This window comes from Astyanax mexicanus, chromosome 1, assembly GCF_023375975.1.
Source record: "Astyanax mexicanus isolate ESR-SI-001 chromosome 1, AstMex3_surface, whole genome shotgun sequence".
In the NCBI taxonomy this organism is placed as follows: Eukaryota; Metazoa; Chordata; class Actinopteri; order Characiformes; family Acestrorhamphidae; genus Astyanax; species Astyanax mexicanus.
In genome coordinates this window covers 78,416,663-78,440,508 of record NC_064408.1, presented here as the reverse complement: position 1 = coordinate 78,440,508, position 23,846 = coordinate 78,416,663, and the positions used below count along the sequence as shown (strand labels likewise).

General features: G+C 37.8%; 2 protein-coding genes and 1 long non-coding RNA gene across 17 annotated transcripts in view; 2 read left to right on the top strand and 1 right to left on the bottom strand.

The window, feature by feature from the left end:
- Positions 1-7,607, bottom strand: part of dpf3 (double PHD fingers 3) — a 48,195-nt gene extending 40,588 nt beyond the window's left edge. The window contains exons 1-2 of one of the 4 annotated variants that reach the window (XR_452898.3): positions 7,500-7,599; positions 6,731-6,811 (exon numbers count right to left, since the gene is read on the bottom strand). Coding sequence is in view for 3 of the 4 variants with exons in the window: in XM_022663289.2 (XP_022519010.1) it covers positions 6,731-6,811; positions 7,500-7,519 (101 nt within the window). In the remaining variant the exon portion in view is untranslated. Of the gene's footprint in view, positions 1-6,730; positions 6,812-7,499 lie in introns of all 4 variants that reach the window. The other 3 variants (XM_022663289.2, XM_015600801.3, XM_007231515.4) reach the window with 3 other exon arrangements.
- Positions 7,608-8,495: 888 nt separating this feature from the next.
- wdr21 (WD repeat domain 21) lies at positions 8,496-18,761 on the top strand. 2 transcript variants are annotated; one of them, XM_022663300.2, is made up of 13 exons: positions 8,496-9,021; positions 11,636-11,733; positions 12,065-12,222; positions 12,377-12,459; positions 12,847-12,949; positions 13,202-13,345; positions 13,473-13,522; positions 14,373-14,452; positions 14,565-14,657; positions 14,739-14,836; positions 15,435-15,614; positions 16,915-17,029; positions 17,845-18,761. In XM_022663300.2, the coding sequence occupies exons 1-13, from the start codon at positions 8,915-8,917 to the stop codon at positions 18,078-18,080; spliced, it is 1,545 nt and encodes a 514-aa protein (XP_022519021.2). In that variant the 5' UTR covers positions 8,496-8,914; the 3' UTR covers positions 18,081-18,761. The 2 variants fall into 2 exon arrangements, with proteins under 2 accessions (XP_022519021.2, XP_049339673.1); XM_049483716.1 differs by lacking the exons at positions 8,496-9,021; positions 11,636-11,733; positions 12,065-12,222; positions 12,377-12,459 and having other exon boundaries at positions 12,859-12,949; positions 13,206-13,345.
- A 2,816-nt stretch (positions 18,762-21,577) lies between these two features.
- LOC125804616 (uncharacterized) lies at positions 21,578-22,895 on the top strand. 11 transcript variants are annotated; one of them, XR_007440748.1, is made up of 5 exons: positions 21,578-21,815; positions 21,970-22,046; positions 22,120-22,196; positions 22,428-22,504; positions 22,582-22,895. It is a non-coding gene; the product is annotated as an uncharacterized LOC125804616 (long non-coding RNA). The 11 variants fall into 11 exon arrangements; XR_007440750.1 differs by having other exon boundaries at positions 21,893-22,046; positions 22,428-22,498; XR_007440743.1 differs by having other exon boundaries at positions 21,893-22,046.
- Positions 22,896-23,846: the final 951 nt, after the last annotated feature.

Here is a 23,846-nt window from a genome sequence, read left to right as displayed (position 1 = left end):
TGATACAATGCTATGCACATTAAGTACTATTTTACAAGTTAAGATAGACTTATTTCTTCCCTGTAAAGTCGCTGTTTTGGAGATATATGTATTTTACTGAACATCTACGACATTCTCTCAATGTTTTTTTCGGGGCATCTGCCATGTCATAAACTTTATGAAATATGTTTGCGTTTGCCTGTACACTACCACTGTACTGATACTAAATAAAGTGTTACACTGCTACAGTGAGTTACACTGAAATACCCATCACTGCCTAAACATTAGCTGATGTTGGTTAGAAGTTCATTTACTCTTCGAAATTAACTGCTCTAGATTATTTTAGTTAATTATTAACCACTCTAGCTGATGTTAGCCAGATGCTAACTACTCTAACTGATGCAAGCCAGGTGGTATCTACTTTAGTTGATGTTAGCCAGCTGGTAACTACTCTACATGAGGTATGGTAGATGTAAACAACTCTGATGACTATTCTAGCTGATGTTAGTTAGATGTTAACTACTCTAACTAAATTTAGTTAGATGTTAACTACTCTAGCTTTGTTAACTACTCTAGCTAATATTAGTTAGATAGTTACTACTCTAGCTATTTTAACTACTCTAGCTGATTTTAGTTAGATGTTAACTGCTCTAGCTTAAGTCTGTTAGATGTTAACTACTCTACCTAATATTAGTTAGATAGTTACTACTCTAGCTATTTTAACTAATCTAGCTGATGTAAGTTAGTTAGTTAGTTAGTTAGTTAGTTACTCCTGAAAATAACATCTCACATGTGTGACTGTCTGCTATGAATTCTTTGTCATTTACGCGAATAAAGCTGCATCAAACTATACAAAATTAGCCTTTAGTTCTTATAGATTATTTACAGCATCTGTTACTGACTAATGTTAATTACAGAACCTTGCCAAAAGTGTACCTGTAAAACTGTGGTGTTAAATGTGATGCAGTCGAAAATCTGGGTGCATCTAACTTTTGTGCTGGTGCACATAATAAAAAAAAAGTTATCTGGTGCAAATTAGATGTTAACTACTCTAGTTGATGTAAGATAGATGTTAACTGCTGTATCTGGTGTTCATTAGATGTTAACTGCTCTAGCTGATGTTAATTAGATGTTAAGTACTCTAGCCAAGGTAAGCTAGATGTTACCTACTCTATCTGGTGTTAATGAGATGTTCAGTACTCCAGCTGATGTAAGCTATATGTTAACTACTGTGGCTGAGATTAGCTAGGTTCAGAAATAGCAGAAAAATATTTCTCTAACAAACATACGCAGCCAGGGCAGGCTATGCCCTCTAACATTTTTTAAATGGTTGTTTGGGGAGTTAGGTCACATTCAGTCTGTGACAGTCTAACCAGCCTACACCAGAACTGCCCCCTCCCCACAGCACCCACAGTGTACTGCCCCTTTTGGGATATTATCCACATTGTATGGAGGAAACCCCACTGCTTTGGAAAAAAAAGGAAGGAGCTGTAAGTGAGGGGGCACGACTCAGAACAAGCGAAAGCATGGAGGTTCAGGAGCTGCTGGAAAAGGTTTTTTTCATAAGCTTGTCAAGAAAAGGAGGATGAGGCCAGAGGTCATGTTCACCCCAGGCTCTGCCACACTCCGCTTTTCAGCAGACGGGGAAAAGAATAGAAGAGGAGGGGGTGGGGTTAGATGGAGTAGACAGACGTTTTTAGTTTGTTTTGTTTCATTTCTCCTCTTTGGTTTTTTAAGCCCTGAAGCGGATCTTGGAGCTCAGAGTGAAGTTATTACTAGAGCCTTGGTGAGCGCAGTACAGTAAAAATTTATAAAAACCACACTCACGCACACAAAGCAAATGTGCAGGCTCCATGTGTAGTGCAGGAAAAGGGGGCATAGCGGTGTGTTCATTTTATTGGCACAAGCCCCAGTTATTCTTTCTGCCTCTACACACACAAAGGATCTCAGGCTCCTGTGTTTTCAGTTCGCTGCTGATATAAAGACCAAAATTTATCCAGACAGACAATTCCCCCATCAAGCCACTCACACGCAACAAGGGGGGAGGGGTGGAGACTCCAACAAACAGCCAATATCCCCCCACTTCCCCCCATGCACACACGTACACACAACCTAACCCCCAATAGCTCCCCCCTCCTATTACCCCTTTAATCTATGTAGAACAAAATGTACCCCACCTGACTCTCTGCTTATGGCCACTTACATCATTGTTGGCACAACAATATGTCCTGTCTCAAAAACAATGGTAACTTTATTTAAAGAAGGAAATGAAGAAAACACTATTAACTTTAATGTAATGAGATTTTATTCCAAGTTCTTTTTTTATTTTCTGTTTGTCCATTCATTCTGAACCACTGACTGTGTCTGAAATGTAAGAAACGCTGCCTACTTAGACAGGATTATGAAGCCTTCTATTTTACTAAGCTAAAATGCTAATAGCTAATGACAATACAGTTAAACACTCATAGCATTGGTGGTGGCTTTGTAATTCTGTTACAAAGAGCTTTAACACTACACTGGTGTAGTATTGGCAAGAACTTGGTGATAGAACATGTTTCACAATACAGGGGTTTGATTCAATATATTGTAAGTAAGGCAATATTGTAAGTAAGACAACATATAGTGACCAAATCTCAGTGTAGCCATGAGGCTGTTATTGTAAGGTACAAATGATCCAAAAGTGTGCTTTACCTTAATAATTATTATTTTTGTAAATATAAGATCAAATTATTTAAATTGCGTAACTACATAATGAATGGATTAGTTTTAAAGATCTTTATAATAGTTTTAATATAACTATGACACTCCCACCACTATGCTTAACTGTAGACAAAACACAATTGTCTTTGTTCTCCTCACCTGGTTGTCACTACATACGCTTGACACCATCTGAACCAAATACCTTTTTCTCATCAGACCACAGGACACGGTTCCAGTAATCTGTGTCCTTAGTCTGCTTGTCTTTTGCAATATGTTTGCAAGCTTTCTTGTGTATCATCTTTAGAAGAGGCCACCTTCTGGGACAACAAACAGTGTGATGCGTACGGTCTGAGCATTGACAAGCTGACCCCCCACCCCTTTAACCCTTTGCAGCAATGCAGGCAGCACTCATTCGTCTACTTTTAAAATCCAACCTTGAATATTACGCTGAACTTGCTGACTCAACATCTTTGGGTGACCCTGGGGAGGCCTTCTCTGAGTGGAACCCATCATATTAAACTGCTGTATGACCTTGGCCATCATGCTGTATCTCAGTTTCAGGGTCTTGGCAATCTTCGTATAGCCTAGGCCATCTTTATATATCGCAACAATACTTTTTTTCCGATCCTCAGAGATTTCTTTGCCATGAGGTGCTATGTTGAGCTTGAGTGCCCAAATTCTCCAAATTTAACACACCTGCTCTTTGTTCACATCTGAGACCTTGTAACTAACAATTTACATGACACCGGGGAGGAAAAATGCGTGACTTATTTTACACTGTTATACAAGCTGTACTACTTTACTACTATCTACAGACTACTTTACATTATATTAAAGTTTCATATCTTCAGTGTTGTCTCACGAAAAGATATAATAAAACATTTACAAAAATGTGAGGGGTGTACCATACTCACTTTTGAGAGATACTGTATATATGTGTATAGAAATATGTATGGATTTTATGTGTATTGGCTGTGAATGGGTGTGTGACGTGTGTATATTATACATATGTGAAAACTTGTATAATTCAGTGCTCCCATCTGTGCTTCCCCACCTAAATGTCCCTTTTAGGGCATGTATGTTTACTGTTTGTGTATGTGTGTGTTTATATGGGTGCATGGGGTGTGTGTATAAAGCGAGTGTGTCCCAATTCTTTGAGCAGATGGGTCTCCCTCTCTCTTGCGGTGTGACACCTCTATAAGACGGCTCCTCAGAACAGATGGGTCCTGAAGGATCCTGGGTGTGTGTGTGTGTGTGTGTGTGTAATCTGCACCACCCTGCCGCTCACAGACAGTGCTGCCCCACAATACATCGTCCACACACCCCCAATGATAAATCCACACATGCCATTTTGGATATATAGTTAATGACCTTTCTGTGTATAGTGTGGAGGAGCAGAACAGAAGTGTCTCGAGCTGATAAATACACGTCTAATTGTAGGTGATCTGTCACACAGGGGTCAGGACTTTAGGTCAGACACCGTTTATATTAATGTCATGGTTTTGGATGGAACAAAATGACATAACATAATACCATAATTGTAAACCTAAAGATTTAGCAACATTGCAATATGATTTTAATATATATAGCAAAATATGTCAAATATTACTATGATATTGAATGTGTCATATGATTATTTTACATTTCTGGTGGAAAAGAAGACATTTGAAAGATTTTAAGGATAAAAGGTTTCTTTATTAAAATTATTAAAATAATTCATATAATGAAACAAATATAGTGATAGCTTAAACCTATTTAGAATAATTTTCTGTCAGGTTTTACACATTTTTGCTCAACATTTTAAACACATTTAAGATATTTACTTTAAATATTTTATAGATATTAATTCATTTCAGTGCAACTTAATACTTTATACTTAATTTTATACCACTTGACCTAATATGATATAATAATTTAATTTTTTTCATCTCTATTTTTTCTATTATTAAAGAAACGTGATTTCACACTTTTGAACAGTGGTGTATATTTTAAAAATATGCTGTACAGAATCACTATAACACTGGGCAAGGAGTTCATTGTAAAGCATGGCAGATCAACATGGTTTACTTAAGAAATATATTTCTTTAAGATTCAACCTAAATTAAAATCAGTGTAATCATTAATTAAAAGGTAAACAGCCTGGAATTAGTATTTTAAAATGAACCCAAGAGCAGTTTACTAAATTAAATGGTGTAGGCTGTTAAAACTCATGAGGAACCTGAGGGGATCTAAGGATAGTTTTATATGTTGTTTAACCCACAGGCACCTCACATGATATTTTACACTTTTTATAGGGAGCCATGTGGTTCAGTGATTAATAATAAATCATTTTAGTGAATTATATTTTCTGCAGTCCAGTGTAATACTGGATACATTCTGCAGACAACAACAGAAATCATGATACTGCTATGTGGTGTATTTAACTTCACACTGCAGAAACATACACATTTTCATTTATACCAATATATAAATATGCAGTTAGGTATGTATTATTTAACAAAGTTATTCTAATTATGTGTAACTCCCCCTAAGTTCTATTTTAGGGTTTTCCTGTCTTTTATTCAGAGTTTATGCAGTTTCAGTGCATTTATTTATATAAATCCTATACGTTTTTAATGCCACTTAACCCATGGCTTAGTTGCTTACTTTTTCAACATTACTTAATTATTACACACATTAGTACACACATTTTATTTGATCAAGTTTTAAATAGAGTATCATGCAGTTCAGTGATTAACAGTTACTGAATTACTTTTCAACTTTTGCAAATATGAATATATTTGTATGATACTCCCACTGTGTGCAGGTTAACGCTAGTTTATCTCACTTGAGTCCACTGAGGTTTCACTCAGCCAAAATAATATAACACTATATAAAGATATACCACTATACTAATATAACACTTTATAAAAAATACTTTTTGGCTGTTTTTCAGCCTGTAAAAAAATGTCATTGATCAGAGCAGGACTAATATCAGACCTGAGAACATTCCCCACGTCCTCCTACAACTTTAAACACCAACACTGTACACACACAGCCCTGGAAGAAAATAAGGGACCACTGAAAAAGGATGAATTTCTTTGATTTTATCAAATTGATAACCTGGAATATAATCAAGAGAAAGATAGATGATCACAAGCCATCAAACCAAGCTGAACTGCTTGATTTTTTGCATCAGGAGTGGCATAAAGTTATCCAAAAGCAGTGTGTAAGACTGGTGGAGGAGAACATGCCAAGATGCATAAAAATGTCATTAAAAACCAGGGTTGTTCCAGCTAATATTGATTTCTGAACTCTTAAAACGTTATAAATATGAACTTGTTTCCTTTGCATTATTTAAGATCTGAAAGCTCTGCATCTTTTTTGTTGTTTCGGCCATTTCTCATTTTTTGCAAATAAATGCTCTAAATGACAATATTTTTTTTGGAATTTGGGAGAAATGCTGTCCGCAGTTTATAGAATAAAACAACAATGTTCATTTTACTCAAACATAAATCTATAAATAGCAAAATCAGAGAAACTGATTCAGAAACTGAAGTGCAATCTTATTTTTTTCCAGAGCTGTATAGAGCGACCAGTAAACGAGCTCCCGGTCACCTCTGTTACTACATCTCACTTATTCTACACCCGCTGATGAGGAACGGCGGCCGGGCTGTGAGACAGGACCAGTAACTAGTTAACTACAGTCACAGCGCTGCTGTAATGAAGAAGAAGAAGAAGTGCAGAAACACGCAGGTAAGAAATCCTGGAACTTACAATCAACCCCCTGTCTAACCGACCTGCACATCACCATGCAGCACATAAGCACACTCACACTCACACGAAGACTGAAACTAGTGCTGGGCAGCAGCGCGCAGACTGCTCACATCTCACAGACCCTCAAATCAAACATCAGCTCCGAATCTGCGGGATAAAAACCCGCTCCTTCAGCAGCAGCTCAATAACCGGGCTCTGTAACTGCGATACACACGCCCCCGCCGAAACACACACACACACATATTTACAAAACCACAACACATACATAAATGTATATATCCATTTTACTACTTACGCTTTTAGTGGATTCTGAATGACAGTCGCCATTTTGCCACACTGTAACCCAATATTCAAAATCTCAGACTTCTTTGGGACCCTTATGAAAAAAAAACAACCAATACGGACCTCAGTGTCCAGCAGTTTGGCCAATACAATAAAGGGATTTAAGACGTGGGCGTGGCTTAGGGAAGCTGTCAAAACCCTAACAAAAACCCATACATCTTTACGTTCCAGATACGTGATATTTTTATACACGCTTTATTTTTTAACGCCTTTTAGCTCGTTTTGATCAGATATCCCGATATTTTTACAGAAATATAGTTAGAGAAGTGCAGTGTCTGCTGGTATATAGTCATATATTTATGCATATGTTGCACGGTATATATGCTGAATGTTCATATTTTTCATGCATGTTTGCCTTTTTATTTTAAAAAAGGTTTTCATTACCGCATCAATTTATTTAACATTAAGTTAGTTAACCTATAGTCTTTACTCTCTGTCCACGACAGGTAAATTACAACATATAAAAGCGCTCCGTGTTATTGTCCCTCTCGTCCCGTTCAATGCTGTGATTGACATCGCACAAAACCAATCGTATGATGGAATGATACATATTTTGGTGAACCAACCAATTAACGCTAAGTAGGCGGGACGTTCGCTGAGCCACACGAGGAAACGGCGTTGTCCACCGCAGGCAGGACGATAATAACTGGAGATAATACGCTCCTAACTAAAATACAAACGTTTAAAAAACGATAAAATACATTTTGTATTTTATTACTTACGTCCGAGTGAGAGTCGCCATCCTGCCACGCTGTAGCCCAGTATTCAAAATCTCAGACGTCTTTGGGACCCTTATGAAAAAGAATCAGCAGATACGCCCAATACAATAAAATAATTTAAGATAGGGGCGTGGCTTAAATATGTCAAAACTGTAACAAAAGCACATACATTTATATAGCTATATTATATGTGTTCGTATAAATATAATGTAAAATATACTTAAATTGATTAGATGTTTTTTGTTTGTTTCACAGAAATGTGATAAAATGTATCATGATATGGTCAAGCATGTTATTTTGTATTAATCTAATTATGTATCCCTTAATTTGACTGCTTTAAGTTAGCCTGTTCACTTATCATTTTATTTTTAATAATTTTTATTTAAATCTTATTTTTTTTAAATGCCATATTTTTTATTGATTTGTTTATCAGTCCCTGCATTAAAAATGCATTAAAAAGAGGGTTTCCCTAATTTTTTTTTTCCGTGTGAAAGCTGACTGAGTGGGTGATTGATATGCAAGATAGATTAAAACACAAACAAACAAAAAAAAAAGATTTAATTAAAACAAACTAAAATAATTTACAATAAAGTGAACAGACTACCTTAAAACTGTCAACTTAAGAGATAAATAATTAGATTAATAAAAAATAACATTTGATTGAACTTATCAGCAGACACTTCATTACATATTTTTAAAACAAACAAAAATAATTAAATCAATTTAAGAATATATTAAATTCTCTCTCTAGATATATATATATATATATTTTTTTTTTTTTTTTCATGTTTTTTTGGTGCATACATGATATCTCTTATATTAACTTATCCATCAACTCATTTCATATTTTTTTGGAAAATAAACGACTTAATCTTTTGTTTTTTACCAACGGTCTGTGGCCCTTTTACACCGTCCTCTGCTGTGATTGACATCTCAGATATCCAATCCCGTGATTAAATTATACATATTTTTGGTGAAACAACCAATAAGCGCTTAGTAGGCGGGGTGTTCGCTGAGCCACACGAGGAAACGCCGCTGTCCGAGGCAGGAAGTACAATACCCGTGTGTGTTTGTTTATGTGAGCGGGTGAAGAAGTTGTTTGGTGGAAAACAGTCACACTCGGGAATAAAACAGCGAGTTAAAGAGTTAAAGTGAGGCTTAAAGTGTGCGGAATCTGTGGAACCAAGCTAAAAAACATGGGCTGCCACGTGTACTACCACTAGCTACGTGGTAGTCGTTTAGGTGCTAGCAGGCTAGCTGACTGACTAGCTAACCTATCTATCCTATTCAATGTAGCTAACTAAGTTCGCTAATGCTCAGACGTGCCTTATCCATGTTTCTTCATGGTCAGCGGGCTGGACGTGTGAGCTTGTAGCTGTTCTTACCTCAGTGCCTCTCATTACATATGAATACGAGAAATGGGGAGACGAAATTGGCGAGGAAGGGGAAAACACCAGCTTCACCATCATTATCGTCGAGCAGACTGGAGGAGAGATCATTCCACTGGCAGAAGTCACGAGGATGGGTAAAACATCTGCTCTAGTTATCATTTTCCCCTAAAATAAGTGCTAACCTGTTAATGCATTGCTGTTCAGCTACACTGAATGACTACTGCCTGAAGCCAAAGGTTTTAATGGGTGAACTGTGTCTCCCAGTAACAGCTAGGGCTGGCCCGAATAGCGTTTTTTGAGCTCCGGATATTCGGCACTGATTCGAAGCGAATTTTCGAATATTCGTTTTTTAAAAAAAGAGGTAAAAAAAAAAAAAAAAAGCAAATCACGGCCCATTTAATCCACTGAAAAATGTCCAATTTGCTCTGACCGACGAGACATATTCACCCCGGATTTTTGGTGTTTTTATCCCGGATTTTTGTGTTTTCACCCCATATTTTTTCTGTGTTTTTAGCCCAGATTTCTTTGTGTTTTCATCCCGGAATTTCTGCTGCCCCACACCGCGGCTTATCCGCTGCATAAGCAGGCTAGGAGGCTGCTGCTGCACGGTTTCTCCGCTGCGCAAGCCAGCCCAGTAAATTGCTGTTTGTGTTTTCACACTTAGGCTATTTGCTTAAAAAAAAAAAAAAAAAAAACGTTTGTTCAGGAAGTATTTTATATTCTTAAACATTGTTGATTATATTAGAGGACAGTCATTGTAAACTGTACTTGGTCTATTTCGGTTAAAGGATTGTGCAGGGCATATTACTGATTTTGTATTTTTGCACTTGGGCTATAAGCTCAATATTAAATATTTCGTTTGTTTAGAAATTATTTTATATTTTTAAACCATGTTAAATTATATTAGAGAAGAGGAAAGTCATTGTTAATGACGTTATTGTACTTGGTCTATTTCGGTTTAAGGATTGTGCAGGGCATAGCCGTATTACTGATTTTGTATTTTTGCACTTGGGCTATAAGCTCAATATTAAATATTTCGTTTGCTTAGAAATTATTTTATATTTTTAAACCATTTTAAATTATATTAGATAAGAGGAAATTCGTTCAGACATCATTTTTGTAGGCCAGGCTTTTGTAACCGATTTAGCCCCTACTGTTGCCACATTACCCCTTACGTTTTATTATATAAATCAGTTTCGAAGAGCCTGCATTTTTTTTTTATCATGTATAATAGAGGTCTGCGTAAGACTGATTTTTAAACCCACTCTTCCACGCTCCCGCGTTTCTGTCTCGTTACCGCGCCGCAAAAAAATTGCTTCTTTTAATCCCGCGCCCGCCCGCCACATACACATTTCTGCCGCTCCCGCCCCACGTTCCTAATATAAATTAAATAAACTACATTTAATGCTTCAAATTTACTTATATATTTATTAAAACAGCAGCGCTGAATAGTGCGGTCCCGTTCCTTACCCCAGTCCAAACACCATCGGTGTGTGCGTGTGTGTGTCGGTCCATCCTGCGCGTTGAGAGTTTTCTTTAGGTTTTTTTTTTTACAATTATTACAGTTTTCTTAACTATTTATTAATTTGCTCCCGCATCGTCTGGATTAAACTCCCGCTCCAGCCAATAACAGTTCAGTTCTGTCCCACGCGCAAGATATTCTGACGGGACCCGCGAAAACAGAAGTGGTTAGAGTGAGGTGGAACTCTGGAAAGGAGAAAAAAAACGAATATCCGAATACCAAAATTAAAAACCGAATACCTACTCAACGAACGAATATCCCAATACCCGAATATTCGGGTCCAGCCCTAGTAACAGCATCTGCTTTTTAGGGAGTACTGTTGTGTGCTTAGTTGAGCACCTGTGTCAGCAGCTGAATTCACACATTACAGTGAGTGTATGAGTACTTTTGGACCCGTGTATTATAGCATCTCAAAAAATTAGAATACCAATGAAAAGTTACTTTATTTCAGCTCAAATTGTGAAGCTCATATATTATATAGATGTATTATACACAGAGTGATTTATTTTAAGCATTTATTTATTTTATTGTTGATGATTATGGCTTACAGCCAACAAAAACTAAAAAATCTGTATAATGTGAATATTATTAAGACCTGTTGGTAATTTTGTCAGTGTGGGTGGTGTGTCAAGTCCTGCTGGAAAATAAAATCCACATCTTCATAAGTTCACAATTTGTCAGCAGAGGGAAGAATGAAGTGCTGTAAGATTTTCTGGGGAAACACTGCACTGACTTTAGACTTGAAATAACCCAGTGGAGCAACACCAGCAGAAGACATGTCTCTCCAAACCATCACTGATTGTAGAAACTTCACACTAGACCTCAAGCAGCTTAGACTGTGTGCCTCTCCACTCTTCATCCAGACTCTGCTCCTTAATTTCCAAATTAATTGCAAAATTCACTGATGGTCAATGATGGTTTGGAGAGCCATGTCATTTTTTTTTAGATGCACTAGTATATATTTATTTTTCTTGAGCTCCATAGATTAAGCCTAGTCTTAGTCTACAATTAAATGTCAGTTGTGAATCACCATTTGAAAATAACATATTTTAATCTGTTTAATGTAATCTAGATCTGGTTAACTGACGCAAAATGAGCTATTCAGCTAACCTTTGTTTTTAATTATTTAAATTGAGTAGACAAATATGCCATTTCTGTATTACAGTGTGAGAAATTAAGAGGTTTGGATTGTGTCATTATCTGTAATGTGTTTTGTTGATGTGCAGCTGGGACAGTACAACAGCGGGGCCTTCTCCCAGAGCAGCAGAGACCAGTTCAGACCAAGACACTGCTTCCTCATCAAGAGCCCCTGCAGCTGCTCCAGGTTTGCACTCATCAGTTTAATAAAGCTTGATTTTTCTTTGCCTTGTTTTACTTTCTTGACACAGAAATTGTTATTTTTTTGGAAATATAAAACTGTTACGTGACCTTCTGTTGAATTCATCATATCTTCACATCTTTTTGGAATACCATGGAAAAAAAGAAATCTGCAGAAATCACTGGAGTTGAGTTGTACAGGTTAAAACATACATTAAAATCCAAGAGACATAAGTCAGTATGTATTCTGTTTTACTAAATACAAGTTCTAATAATTGGTTATATTCTTTAGATGCGGCAGATAGACATCGGTTCTCACATTATTGGTTCATTCACAGAGTTGCCAGGGTTCTACTTTGACCCAGAGAAAAATCGCTACTTCCGGCTTTTGCCTGGTCACAACGACTGCAATCCATTAACAAAGGAGATGCTGGACATGAAGGAGCAAGAGAAGAAGCGGTCCAGGCTGCTTGAGGAGGATGAGCAGCCGATTAAGGTGAGCTTTTAGTTGGTTAGGTGGTTTGGTAAAAACAGAGTTCCTATTCCATTCAAGCGTAAGCATACCTAATTATATCCGTCTTCAAACAACTGATTAGTTATATATGTTGTGTTCCAACTTGTCTGACCAAATCTTCTAAACCTCTAAACAGAAAGCTCCTCGGACTGGGCTTAACACTGCATTGCTGTTGCAGAGGCGGCATCTGGGCCTGCTGTCTCCAAGCTCTTATAGCAGGTACAGTATTGTTGGAAATTTTTCTCCACACATCAGCTAGGTTACTGGTACTGTCATAACAGAAGCTCACAACTCAAACAATAACTCAATGGAAATAAATTGAAACGCATATTTAAAGGAATGTGCATCATTTTTTAGCTGTTGCATATACATTGGATTACCACATTGGATTACTACATTGGGGCCCACTGACATTGAGAGTCTACAGGGCCCAGAATTTGCTGCTACACCTCTGGTCTAGACACATAGGAATTCTTGTGCAGGGCTCTCTCAGAGTTAACATTTAAAAAGATATAACATTATAAACCTATACATAAACAAAACAATTATATCAAGACAAAATTAATAATAATATAATAAAATAATAAACACTATTGTCTTTTTCAGGCTGGTCCATGAGGTGAAGGTCAGTGAGATGAAGCGTCACAAACTGGAGGTGCAGAGCTCTGACTCAAGCTGCCCGAATACTGACAACTTTTGCCTTATTGTGGTGAGTTCTATGCTTTTTCCCAATTGACAAATTAAATTCTAGAGGGACATAATAAACTTTATAATCTTGTAAAAAATATCTGTAGCATATGTTTAGTTACTATGTTTTAATCATTTACAAATTTTACAGTTTTTTTTATGTGAACAAAAGACTTGAGGGTCTCAGGGTTGTCTTTTTAAGTATTAAGTTCTTTGATTGATTCTTTGAATGTTTACATCTTTGCCATGCATTATTTTAAACCTTCCTCCATAGGCAGACTCGTCTTGTGAGCAGGTGTTCACAGTAAATGATGTGTCACATGGAGGCTGCAAGTACGGCATTATGAACTTCCGTGGCTGCAGGAAGGGCTCTCTGTCTGTGGAGATGTGTGATAACCTTTACTTCACTAATCGCAAGGTGAGCTAGATTATATAGTAAAATGTGTACACCCTATAGTACATGCCCAATAGCGAAGGTGGGGAAATGAACAATGTACTATTGTTTTTTTTTATTATTATTTATTTATTCCCCCCTTTTCTTTCAGGTGAATTCTGTGTGCTGGGCTTCTGTAACTCATTCAGACTCTCACGTCCTGTATCCTTCTTAATTGTTAATTTGTGCTTTAAAACTTTTGGAAAGCTAAATCTGATGTTTCTTTCTATTTAGGTCAATCAGGCTCCTCAGAGCCCCCAGAGTAAATGCATAGAGTATGTCTTATAAATGTTGTCTGTGTTTCACCAGAGTTGCTCTCCTCTCAATGTAAAATCACAGTCCTAAAAGGTGTAAGACTATTGTAAGAAGAAGCCCCAAGGGGATATTCCTGTCATATTGGAAAAGTGATGCAATGACAACTTGGAGTTGAGAGCCTACATGGTGCTACAATATATAACCAGTGGGTTAACTAGGCTGCTCCTCCGTGGGGCTGCTCCTCCGTGGGGCTGCTCCTCCGTGGGGCTGCTCCTCCGTGGGGATGCTAGGCCTGCGTACCGCCATGATGTTGTATCTACATAGGTGCTGTATCGAAACTTCAGTTACCCTTAAAATCTGTAAAATCAGAAGACCAAAACACTAGAAGAGCAGAGAAACTACTCCACCTTTGTCAAAACCAAAGTTGAGAATGTAGGCTATTGCAATGTTGTGTTTTCACAAATGATAAAAAAGATATATATATTTTTCTGAAGGATTCTGATTACAGTGTTGTCGTACTTTCCTGCATTGGCCGTCAAAGAATTTAAAGGTGTGCTCCCACAGTTTATTGTATTTCTGCTTTGTGTTTTTTGTTACAAATTTGCTGAATGTTTCACATAACACCCAAGTGTAGTATAGTCCAAAGTTCCCAAAAAGGCATTACCTACTTTGTTTTAATCAATATGTTAGCTATGACACATCGGTAACGATTATAACTAATGGTATAAATCTTTATTTTCCTGATAAGTCATCTTAGATTGTGTTTAGTGGGTATATCTCAGACTCCAGGCTGCGTCAGTTTATTGCCTGCTTCTCTGTTCAGTAACTCCAATCCTGGTGAGCAAAGTCTTGAGTCATTTTCAGTTGCTTAAACTATTACTGTGAATCCAGTAAGTAATTTGTTTACATTGAGATTTACATTCTACTGCATCCTTTTTTGTAAAATAAGACCAGCCTGGAATGCTTTGCAGCTTTAAGATCTCTACAGCCTGGTCTTGTGCCTGGTGCCTGAATCCACAGGCAGATAAAACCTTCAGTACCGGTGAGTTTTTCTCTCTGGCCATGTGTCATGTGTTATACCTCAGGCACTGAACTGACATCTAATAATTGAATGTCCCTTTAGGTCTTTCGCGGCATGTCATTGTGACTGATGCGGTGACGGGCCGAAGACAGATGTACGGCACTGGCAGTGACGTTCTGGCTCAGCAGTTTGCACTTAGAGTGAGTAGGAGCACTCTCAGGTGTCAAATGGGGGAAAAAAGCAACAACATTATTATTTAGATGTGGTTACATTGTCTCAGGTATGCAGATAAGTCGAATATGACAGAATTTATCTTTACAACAGAAAAAACACATTTATTTGCACAAAGCTATGAAGAAAACTGAACTAAATATATATGAAGTAATTAGGTCATGAAATAAGGAAAGGACCTAACAAACTATCATGTAATCAAGAAGTAACTGTGCAGTATATCTGGTTGATTTGTTTACAGACTCTAAAATTGGCCTAAAGATGTTTTTATGATTCGTGCAGTTCATGCAGTTAGTTCACTGTTCTCTAGAATTACTGATGAAACTCATGATGCACTAAGAAAAGCATACTGTGATGTGATTTATCATGATGGCATGAACATCTTGCCTCAGGGCACATTTTTCTTCATTGCGCTGTTATGGTGCTGTGCTCCAAATTTATTCTCCAAAATCCATAAATTCCGTCCTTATGATTTATTATACAGGCTTTAGGAATGAGCGTTGATGGTATGTTATTTTGCAGAGTACCTGTTCCATATAGGTTTAATCAGTGTGCTGTTTGTGTTAGGCTCCTGTGCTCTTTAATGGCTGTCGTTCGGGGGAAATCTTCAGCATTGACCTGAGGCAGCGCGGCAGAGGACGGGATCACAGCTGGAAAACCTGCCGCTTCTATCAGGACTCTGCCGTGACCTCCGTCCGTCTCCTGCAGGATGAAAACTACCTCCTTGCTGCTGATATGCTGGGAAAGGTCAGTTTCTGAGAGGCTCCTTTTGCTACTGATACTCCTGAAACAAGTGCCACTGTTTCAAATAAAAATACTATATATATATTTGAAGCATCTCTTTTATTGTGTTTTGCAGTACTGTCTTTAAATACACACTATAGTATATTATGTAATAGTTTACATTAGGGGTTTCACGATTTCGATATTTCATCAAAATCGATCGAAATTATGTCATGGTTTCGAGCATCGAAGTCAAAAAGAGGATCGACGATCCCTGCCTCTAAGCTACGCAAGCACGCGCGAGCACTACGCAAATGGCGCAGCACACTGTAGCCGACGCTGCGAACATTGTGACTGCTGAAAGAGCAGCCCTTTCTCCAGAGAATGTGGACACATTCTTATCTTCTTAAAGAAAAACTTGAAAATATAAAAATAACAGTTGTTTTGTCTAGCCTCAAAAATGTTTATAGTTTTGGTACCTTAAGGAGCATCTTTCTCTCAGATAAAGTTAATAATATATCTTTGTTAAAGAAAAATACTTGTCATTCTCTGGGACCGAGACTTATTTTTCATGTTTAACTGTTATAGTAGGATAGAGTTCAGTTTGTTAAGGCTCTAATTGTTCTATTATTTTGTACATGACTGTTCCTGTATTTTTTGTATTATTTATTTTGTTATGTTGCACATTGCTGTTTTAATAGTACACACTGCTGCTACCAAAAAAAGCCACTAGATGGCATTACATATATATCTTATTTAAATTATTTAAATTTGACCATTAGTGCCTCATGTGGTGTATCACAGATCACTTGTATCACTTTGCATCACTTATATCAAGCCCACCTTTTGAAACAAGATATTATAATATTTGATAACTCAAACCAATGACTGACCATATACTAATCTAAAACTGGCATAGGCATTCGAGAATCGAATCGAATCGTGACCCTAAAATTGGAAATGAAATCAAATTGAGGATTTAGAGAATCGTGACACGCCTAGTTTAAATGTAAAGATTGGTGGCAGACAAAGGTTCATTTTGTGTTGTGTTTAAACCCGACTGCTTAATAGCAGTTTTGTTTCCAGATCTTTTATTTCAAACTGCATAAAAAGCTAACTTTTCTTGTACACATATTTTATTCATATGGAGGTGTTTTGTTTTAATGCTATAAAATTAGTTTTTTATTAAATTGTTAGAAAAATGCAATATATTGTCTTAGTGTAATCATAATCCTTGTAATAGAAGTTCTTGCCAATACACAGCTCTGCTCAAAATATTTGATGTGCACAGGCTGTATTACTGTATTACATTTTCTCTCATCAGATTAAGCTGTGGGACATTCGTGTAAGACGGTCAGTAAAGCAGTATGAAGGTCACCACAATGAGTACGCCTATCTGCCTCTTCACCTTAGTGAGCAAGAGGGGCTGCTGCTAGCAGGTAAGTTTTTTTTTTTAATCATATATCTTTTAAAATCCCAGTTGTTACCATTTCAATCACTATATTAATATAAGTTAATGCATTGTCCACAAAGTGTCCCAACATTGCAGATGATTTAAACCCCTCACCTGTAGGGCTGTGCCATATCGTATCGTACACAATATCACCAACAATTTTGAATATCGTGAACGATATTATACCCTGAAATATCGTGCCATTTGACCTACCCCGTTTTTAGCAAAAGAAAAATTAACACTGTTTTCATTTTCCTTTATATATTAACTAGAGACAGAATAAATCTGTTTAATCCTGGATATATGGAGATATTTGGAGTGCATTATTATTAGTATCATGACATTCTGCATCATTGTCTTCCTTGACAAATCTGATACATTTCTTGTATTTTTTAATATTTCAGTTAGGGGTATGCCATATCTTATCGAATGCAATAATAAACAAATAATTTTTTATCTTGATGCAGTTGTGTAGTCTTGATTTTTTTTCTCAATGTTTTTTTTTTTTTTTTTTTTTTTTAAGTTTTGTCATATAGCCAAGATTATCATTATCGCAAAAATAAAATTAAATATAAAGATATTATTTTAGGGCCATATTGCCCACCCATATTCACCTTGTATTTTTTGGTAAATCCTGTCATTTGATTTAATGATGTATTATCTTTCTAATAATGAGATGAGTAATTTCTATTTTAAGAATGTTTTACAATTCATACTGTATCAAACAAATGAAGTTGTTTTTATGCTTCTACTAATTGTCCAGTATATCAGTGTTTTATATTAAAAAAAAATTGTTTTCAGTGGGCCAGGACTGCTACACCCGTCTGTGGAGTCTTAGAGATGGGCATCTTCTCAGGACCATCCCCTCTCCACACCCTGCAGGGAAAGACTCCATTCCCAACGTAGTTTTCTCCTCCCAACTCGGAGGCCGCAGAGGACTGCCCGGCCTTTTAATGGCTGTCCGACACGATCTCTATTACTACCCGTATAACAGTGACTACCAAGATGGAGCAGTAACACCTGAAGGACAAGGCTAGCTGGTGCACACTCAGCACTTCTTCCATGACTGGCAGGAAAAGCTGGTGTATTGTCTGTCATCATATATATTGAACAAAAAGAGACAATTCAATTAACTGTTAATCAAATGATCTGTTGCGATGCAAAAACCAGCTATGACTTATGAAATATAATGTTCTTTACTTAATTCGTCCCAGTTCTTGGGGCATAGGCAAAGCGTCTTAAGAAACACCATAGTTATAAAATGGGTTGATATATTTTCTTCCATTTAAAGTTCTGTAAGCGTGGGTGCTCCTTTTTTTTTTTTACCTCAAAGTGCAATTTCAGGCTGAAGGACTAAAGGAGGACTGTGCTTCAGATGTGTTATTTTGCAGTGAACTTGCTTTGTATACTCTTTGTAAGATGAGAACAAATTAGCACCCATGAAATATATATGTAACAACAATAAAAACATACTACAGAACGAGAACCAGCATTTACATTTCATGATAAGTGGTTGATTGTAGTAGGTGATAGTGGAGAATTTGGTCTTCCTCTAAATCAGTGGTTTTCTAATTGATCCTCAGAAACTCCCTAAACGTCTTATTTTAGTTTATTCATTAAATTTTATTTGCTCCAACCCCACAAAATCATGCACTACTTTAGGCTCCATAAGAACTGGTGTGATAAGAATGGCTTGAAATAAAATCTGTAGAAAAGTTTGTGTAGTATATTTTTTGTGTTTTTCTGCTACCATTCCTGCATTGCCAAATATACTCATTTTGGTAAGTCTCAGGAGCTTTTTTCTGGATTTAACAACTTTCGCCGGTTACACTAACAAGCATCTTGCTGCTACTAGAGCTAGTTTTAACGGCAAACTCAGCCTTTGTTCACTTATTTACGCATTGTTAAACAAAAAAAAAAGACAGAACTAGAACTGAAGAGAGCTGACAATGTTCTCACTAAAATCACCAGATTCATTCACTCTGAAATGAAACTGCACTACAATCCATGTTTTAAAAGTACTTTTAAGTGTGCTCTGTGCAATTGCACATTCTTACCGAAATCTTACCAAAGCTGTCACTTTTTATATTGGTATTTTATATAGCTATATGAAGAATATGCTTGCACATGTGTTACTACCTTTTTTTTCAGTTACTTCACAGTTCAGTGTGACTACAGCACCACCTGGTGGACATAAACTCAAATGAGCTGCATTAATAAAACACTCATCCCAAATCCTATAGTAACTGCACGGTTTCCCCTTCAAACATGCACACCTTAATTTAATAAAATACTTGTCTAGTGTTTTGGTAAGTATACATGAATAAAACAAGAATGAAAAGATGCAACCGTATGAAAACGTTGGGATATAGACGAGACAACAGTTTAAAAAATACATTGACATGCCAGAAGCCATGGGATAAGTCGGCCGTGACTTCTCCTCTATGCCACAGCGATTACATCACCAACCTCGATGTTGCTTGCTTTTTTTTTTGTGTGACCAGGGGCCTCATTTATAAAGGGTGCATACGCATAAAAACAGGCCTGAAATGCGCGTGCGGAATATCTCACGCAAGAACTGTGATTTGGAAAGACATACTTGCCGTGAAAACGAGGTTTGAGGCGTCCGTATCCCTTAAAGTACGTAATTGCGCCAAATTAATTTCGCAACCCAGCCCCACGCATATTCATACAGCATAAATCAAGATTACGAACTAAAGATTAAGGAAGATAAACCCTTACTTGTTTAATTATGTTTTTGTGTATGTATAAAGTGTCTGTGTATATATGTATGGACAGCACCAGTGTTGCCAACTCCTCAGTAAGGAAAGTAGCTATTGGCTGTCCTAAAAGTCGCTAGAAGTCGCTAAATGACATCATCGCCTAATTTGCATAATACATGTTTTTGAAGCTGTAAAGGATTAGAGTTGTGGGAGAGAAAAAAGTGAGTAAAAACACCATAAATGTGTTAGAAATTTTACAAATGAACAACTTCTGTTGCTTTTTAAATAGGAAGTCACTTTTTTTTACAGTAACTTCATTTTTACGTGAATTACATAAATTAGTTTTTTGCCATGTTCTTAAATGTTATTATAAGAGCAGCAGTTAGCCGGAACTGTTATTCTACGTTTTTTTTTTTTTTTAGTTTGTTTGTTTGTTTTATTTTATTTTATTTTTTTACGTTTTCTTAAGTTTTCTTTCTTTTTAAACCTATTATAGACTAATTGTTCAATGGTTCCATAGATATTTAGCTTTTTATAAAGAGGCAGACACTGTGGAGGAGGTGAGTGACAGGCTATGTGGTGAATGAGGTGAGTGAATGACTGAGGCTGTGTGAGTTAAATTAAGGGATTTCTGTTCGTGTCACACTGAAGACACATTTATATTTATACTTCTGCTCTGTAAATTCATTTACAGTGTGTTGGTGGAGCGGTGTGTGTGTGTGCTCTGAGTGTGAGAGAGTGTGGGTCTTCACTGTGAGTGTTGTGCTGCAGCGCGGAGGACAGTAACTGAAACTAAGAAACTAAGGAAGGAAAAAATAAAACGAGGATGTATTGCATATGTCTGTGTGAGAGGAAAAGTGTGGTGTTGTTTATGGTAAAATATACAATAGCTGGATTAAATGTAAATTAAAGTGAAACAACGACTGGAAATAATCGTAAACAGGCGTAAAGGACAGTCACTATTATGTGAACGATCATAAAGTTTCAGAATGTTCTCTAATCACTATCAGGACCGTGAATTATATAAAAAATGTAGTTAGTTCTGATTTTAATGAAGATTTTGAAACATGTTTATTTTTTAGATAAACACCCCTTATATTTAAATAGGGAGAGAGAGAGAGAGCGAGAGATTTGCAGACAGCGTTCCAATGCGTTCCTGTAAGGTGAAGTCACAGTCGCAGTAGTGTGTGACGTCACTCTACAAAACGAACTTAATCGCTTGTTTCGCTCGTTGTTCGTCAATCCACTGAGAGCAGAGCAGCAGAGCGGTTGATCTCCTGATTCAGACAGACGAGTGAGTGTCAGTATATCACTGATCAGTATGTGGAGTAATAAGGTCGTTCTCTGGCCTGGAAATAAACAGGAGCCCATGGAGGTGCAGGAACAGTGGGAGTACTCCACTGACAACACCACAGAAGAACACATGGAGGTGCAGGAACCGCCCACCCGCTTGATCAGGAAGCCCAGGAGGAAATATCAGAAGGACCACCACTCTCGATCATACAAACGGGAGAGGGAATAGCAGTGCAGTCTGATGTGAATCCTATGAAGATGGAGCATGGGTGTGATCATCAAGCCCATGGAGGTGGAGGTAGAGAGGCCGTATGCTGTGAAGTCTATGAAGATGGAGCATGGGTGTGATCATCAAGCCCATGGAGGTGGAGGGAGAGAGGCCGTATGCTGTGAAGTCTATGAAGATGGAGCATGGGTGTGATACTCCATGAAGCTCATGGAGGTGGAGGTAGAGAGGCCGTATGCTGTGAAGTCTATGAAGATGGAGCATGGGTGTGATACTCCATGAACCTCATGGAGGTGGAGGTAGAGAGGCCGTATGCTGTGAAGTCTATGAAGATGGAACATGGGTGTGATACTCCATCAAGCTCATGGAGGTGGAGGTAGAGAGGCCGTATGCTGTGAAGTCTATGAAGATGGAGCATGGGTGTGATACTCCATCAAGCTCATGGAGGTGGAGGGAGAGAGGCCGTATGCTGTGAAGTCTATGAAGATGGAGCATGGGTGTGATACTCCATCAAGCTCATGGAGGTGGAGGTAGAGAGGCCTTATGCTGTGATGTCTATGAAGATGGAGCATGGGTGTGATACTCCATGAAGCTCATGGAGGTGGAGGTAGAGAGGCCGTATGCTGTGAAGTCTATGAAGATGGAGCATGGGTGTGATACTCCATCAAGCTCATGGAGGTGGAGGGAGAGAGGCCGTATGCTGTGAAGTCTATGAAGATGGAGCATGGGTGTGATACTCCATGAAGCCCATGGAGGTGGAGGTAGAGAGGCCGTATGCTGTGAAGTCTATGAAGATGGAGCATGGGTGTGATCATCAAGCCCATGGAGGTGGAGGGAGAGAGGCCGTATGCTGTGAAGTCTATGAAGATGGAGCATGGGTGTGATACTCCATGAAGCTCATGGAGGTGGAGGTAGAGAGGCCGTATGCTGTGAAGTCTATGAAGATGGAGCATGGGTGTGATACTCCATGAAGCTCATGGAGGTGGAGGTAGAGAGGCCGTATGCTGTGAAGTCTATGAAGATGGAACATGGGTGTGATACTCCATCAAGCTCATGGAGGTGGAGGTAGAGAGGCCGTATGCTGTGAAGTCTATGAAGATGGAGCATGGGTGTGATACTCCATCAAGCTCATGGAGGTGGAGGGAGAGAGGCCGTATGCTGTGAAGTCTATGAAGATGGAGCATGGGTGTGATACTCCATCAAGCTCATGGAGGTGGAGGTAGAGAGGCCTTATGCTGTGATGTCTATGAAGATGGAGCATGGGTGTGATACTCCATGAAGCTCATGGAGGTGGAGGTAGAGAGGCCGTATGCTGTGAAGTCTATGAAGATGGAGCATGGGTGTGATACTCCATCAAGCTCATGGAGGTGGAGGGAGAGAGGCCGTATGCTGTGAAGTCTATGAAGATGGAGCATGGGTGTGATACTCCATGAAGCCCATGGAGGTGGAGGTAGAGAGGCCGTATGCTGTGAAGTCTATGAAGATGGAGCATGGGTGTGATACTCCATCAAGCTCATGGAGGTGGAGGGAGAGAGGCCGTATGCTGTGAAGTCTATGAAGATGGAGCATGGGTGTGATACTCCATCAAGCTCATGGAGGTGGAGGGAGAGAGGCCTGCAATTTCAGATACAGGAGGATCATGTGCATGCTTACTGAATGTCAGCACAACACAGCTTCTTTTCCATCTTCTCTATTGTTTAATGCAGAGGTGGGCAATTCATTTTCTTAAGGGACATATACAGGTATTCTATACTAACCATGGACGTCTACTACCAAAAGTACCTCATGGTTGGGTTTGCAGAAATAGTACAGTTATAGTAGACGGAGTATCTGTCAAAATGCTTTTAGAATATATTTGAAAATTAGCATTTTTTTTTATTCAACACAAACAGAGACACAGCTGGGGTCAGTGAAGCTGCTGACTGCAGGACATTTCTTAATTAACAGAATCTCAGCACAAGCCAGAGCCAATTTTACCTTTTCTGAATTTTTTTGGACGGGACAAATCAAATTGTTCTCATGCTGTTCCTACCAGTTCCTAACTGGCATTATAGTTATTATACAATTACAATATTATATAAATAAATCAATTCATGTGAGCTTCATCCTGTTTTGGTCTGCCATGTTGCCAGTTCATTTTACAGTATAAAATCAGCTCGGGACAGGCTAATTCCGGGTTTTTCTTAAAGTAGAAGACGAAAACTCTGTAGATGATGTGTATTTGCACGCAAATTAAATAAATTTAAAATTAATTAAAAAATAATTTATTATATATTAGCCTATACTATTAATTATATAATTAATTAAAATAATTTAAATAAACATTTTACAGTATAAAAATAGCTTGGGCCAGGCTAATGCCAGGTTTTCCTTAAAGTAGGAGGCTAATTCTCTATTTAAGATATTTCCTACTTAGGAAATAAATAAATTACACTAGAACAATAAATTCATGTTGGAAATAAAACTGGAGAAAATAAGTGATGGAAGATCGTGTATATAACGTTACATTTAATAACATATTGTATATTTATATAGTTATTAAACAGCTGTACTGCTTTCCT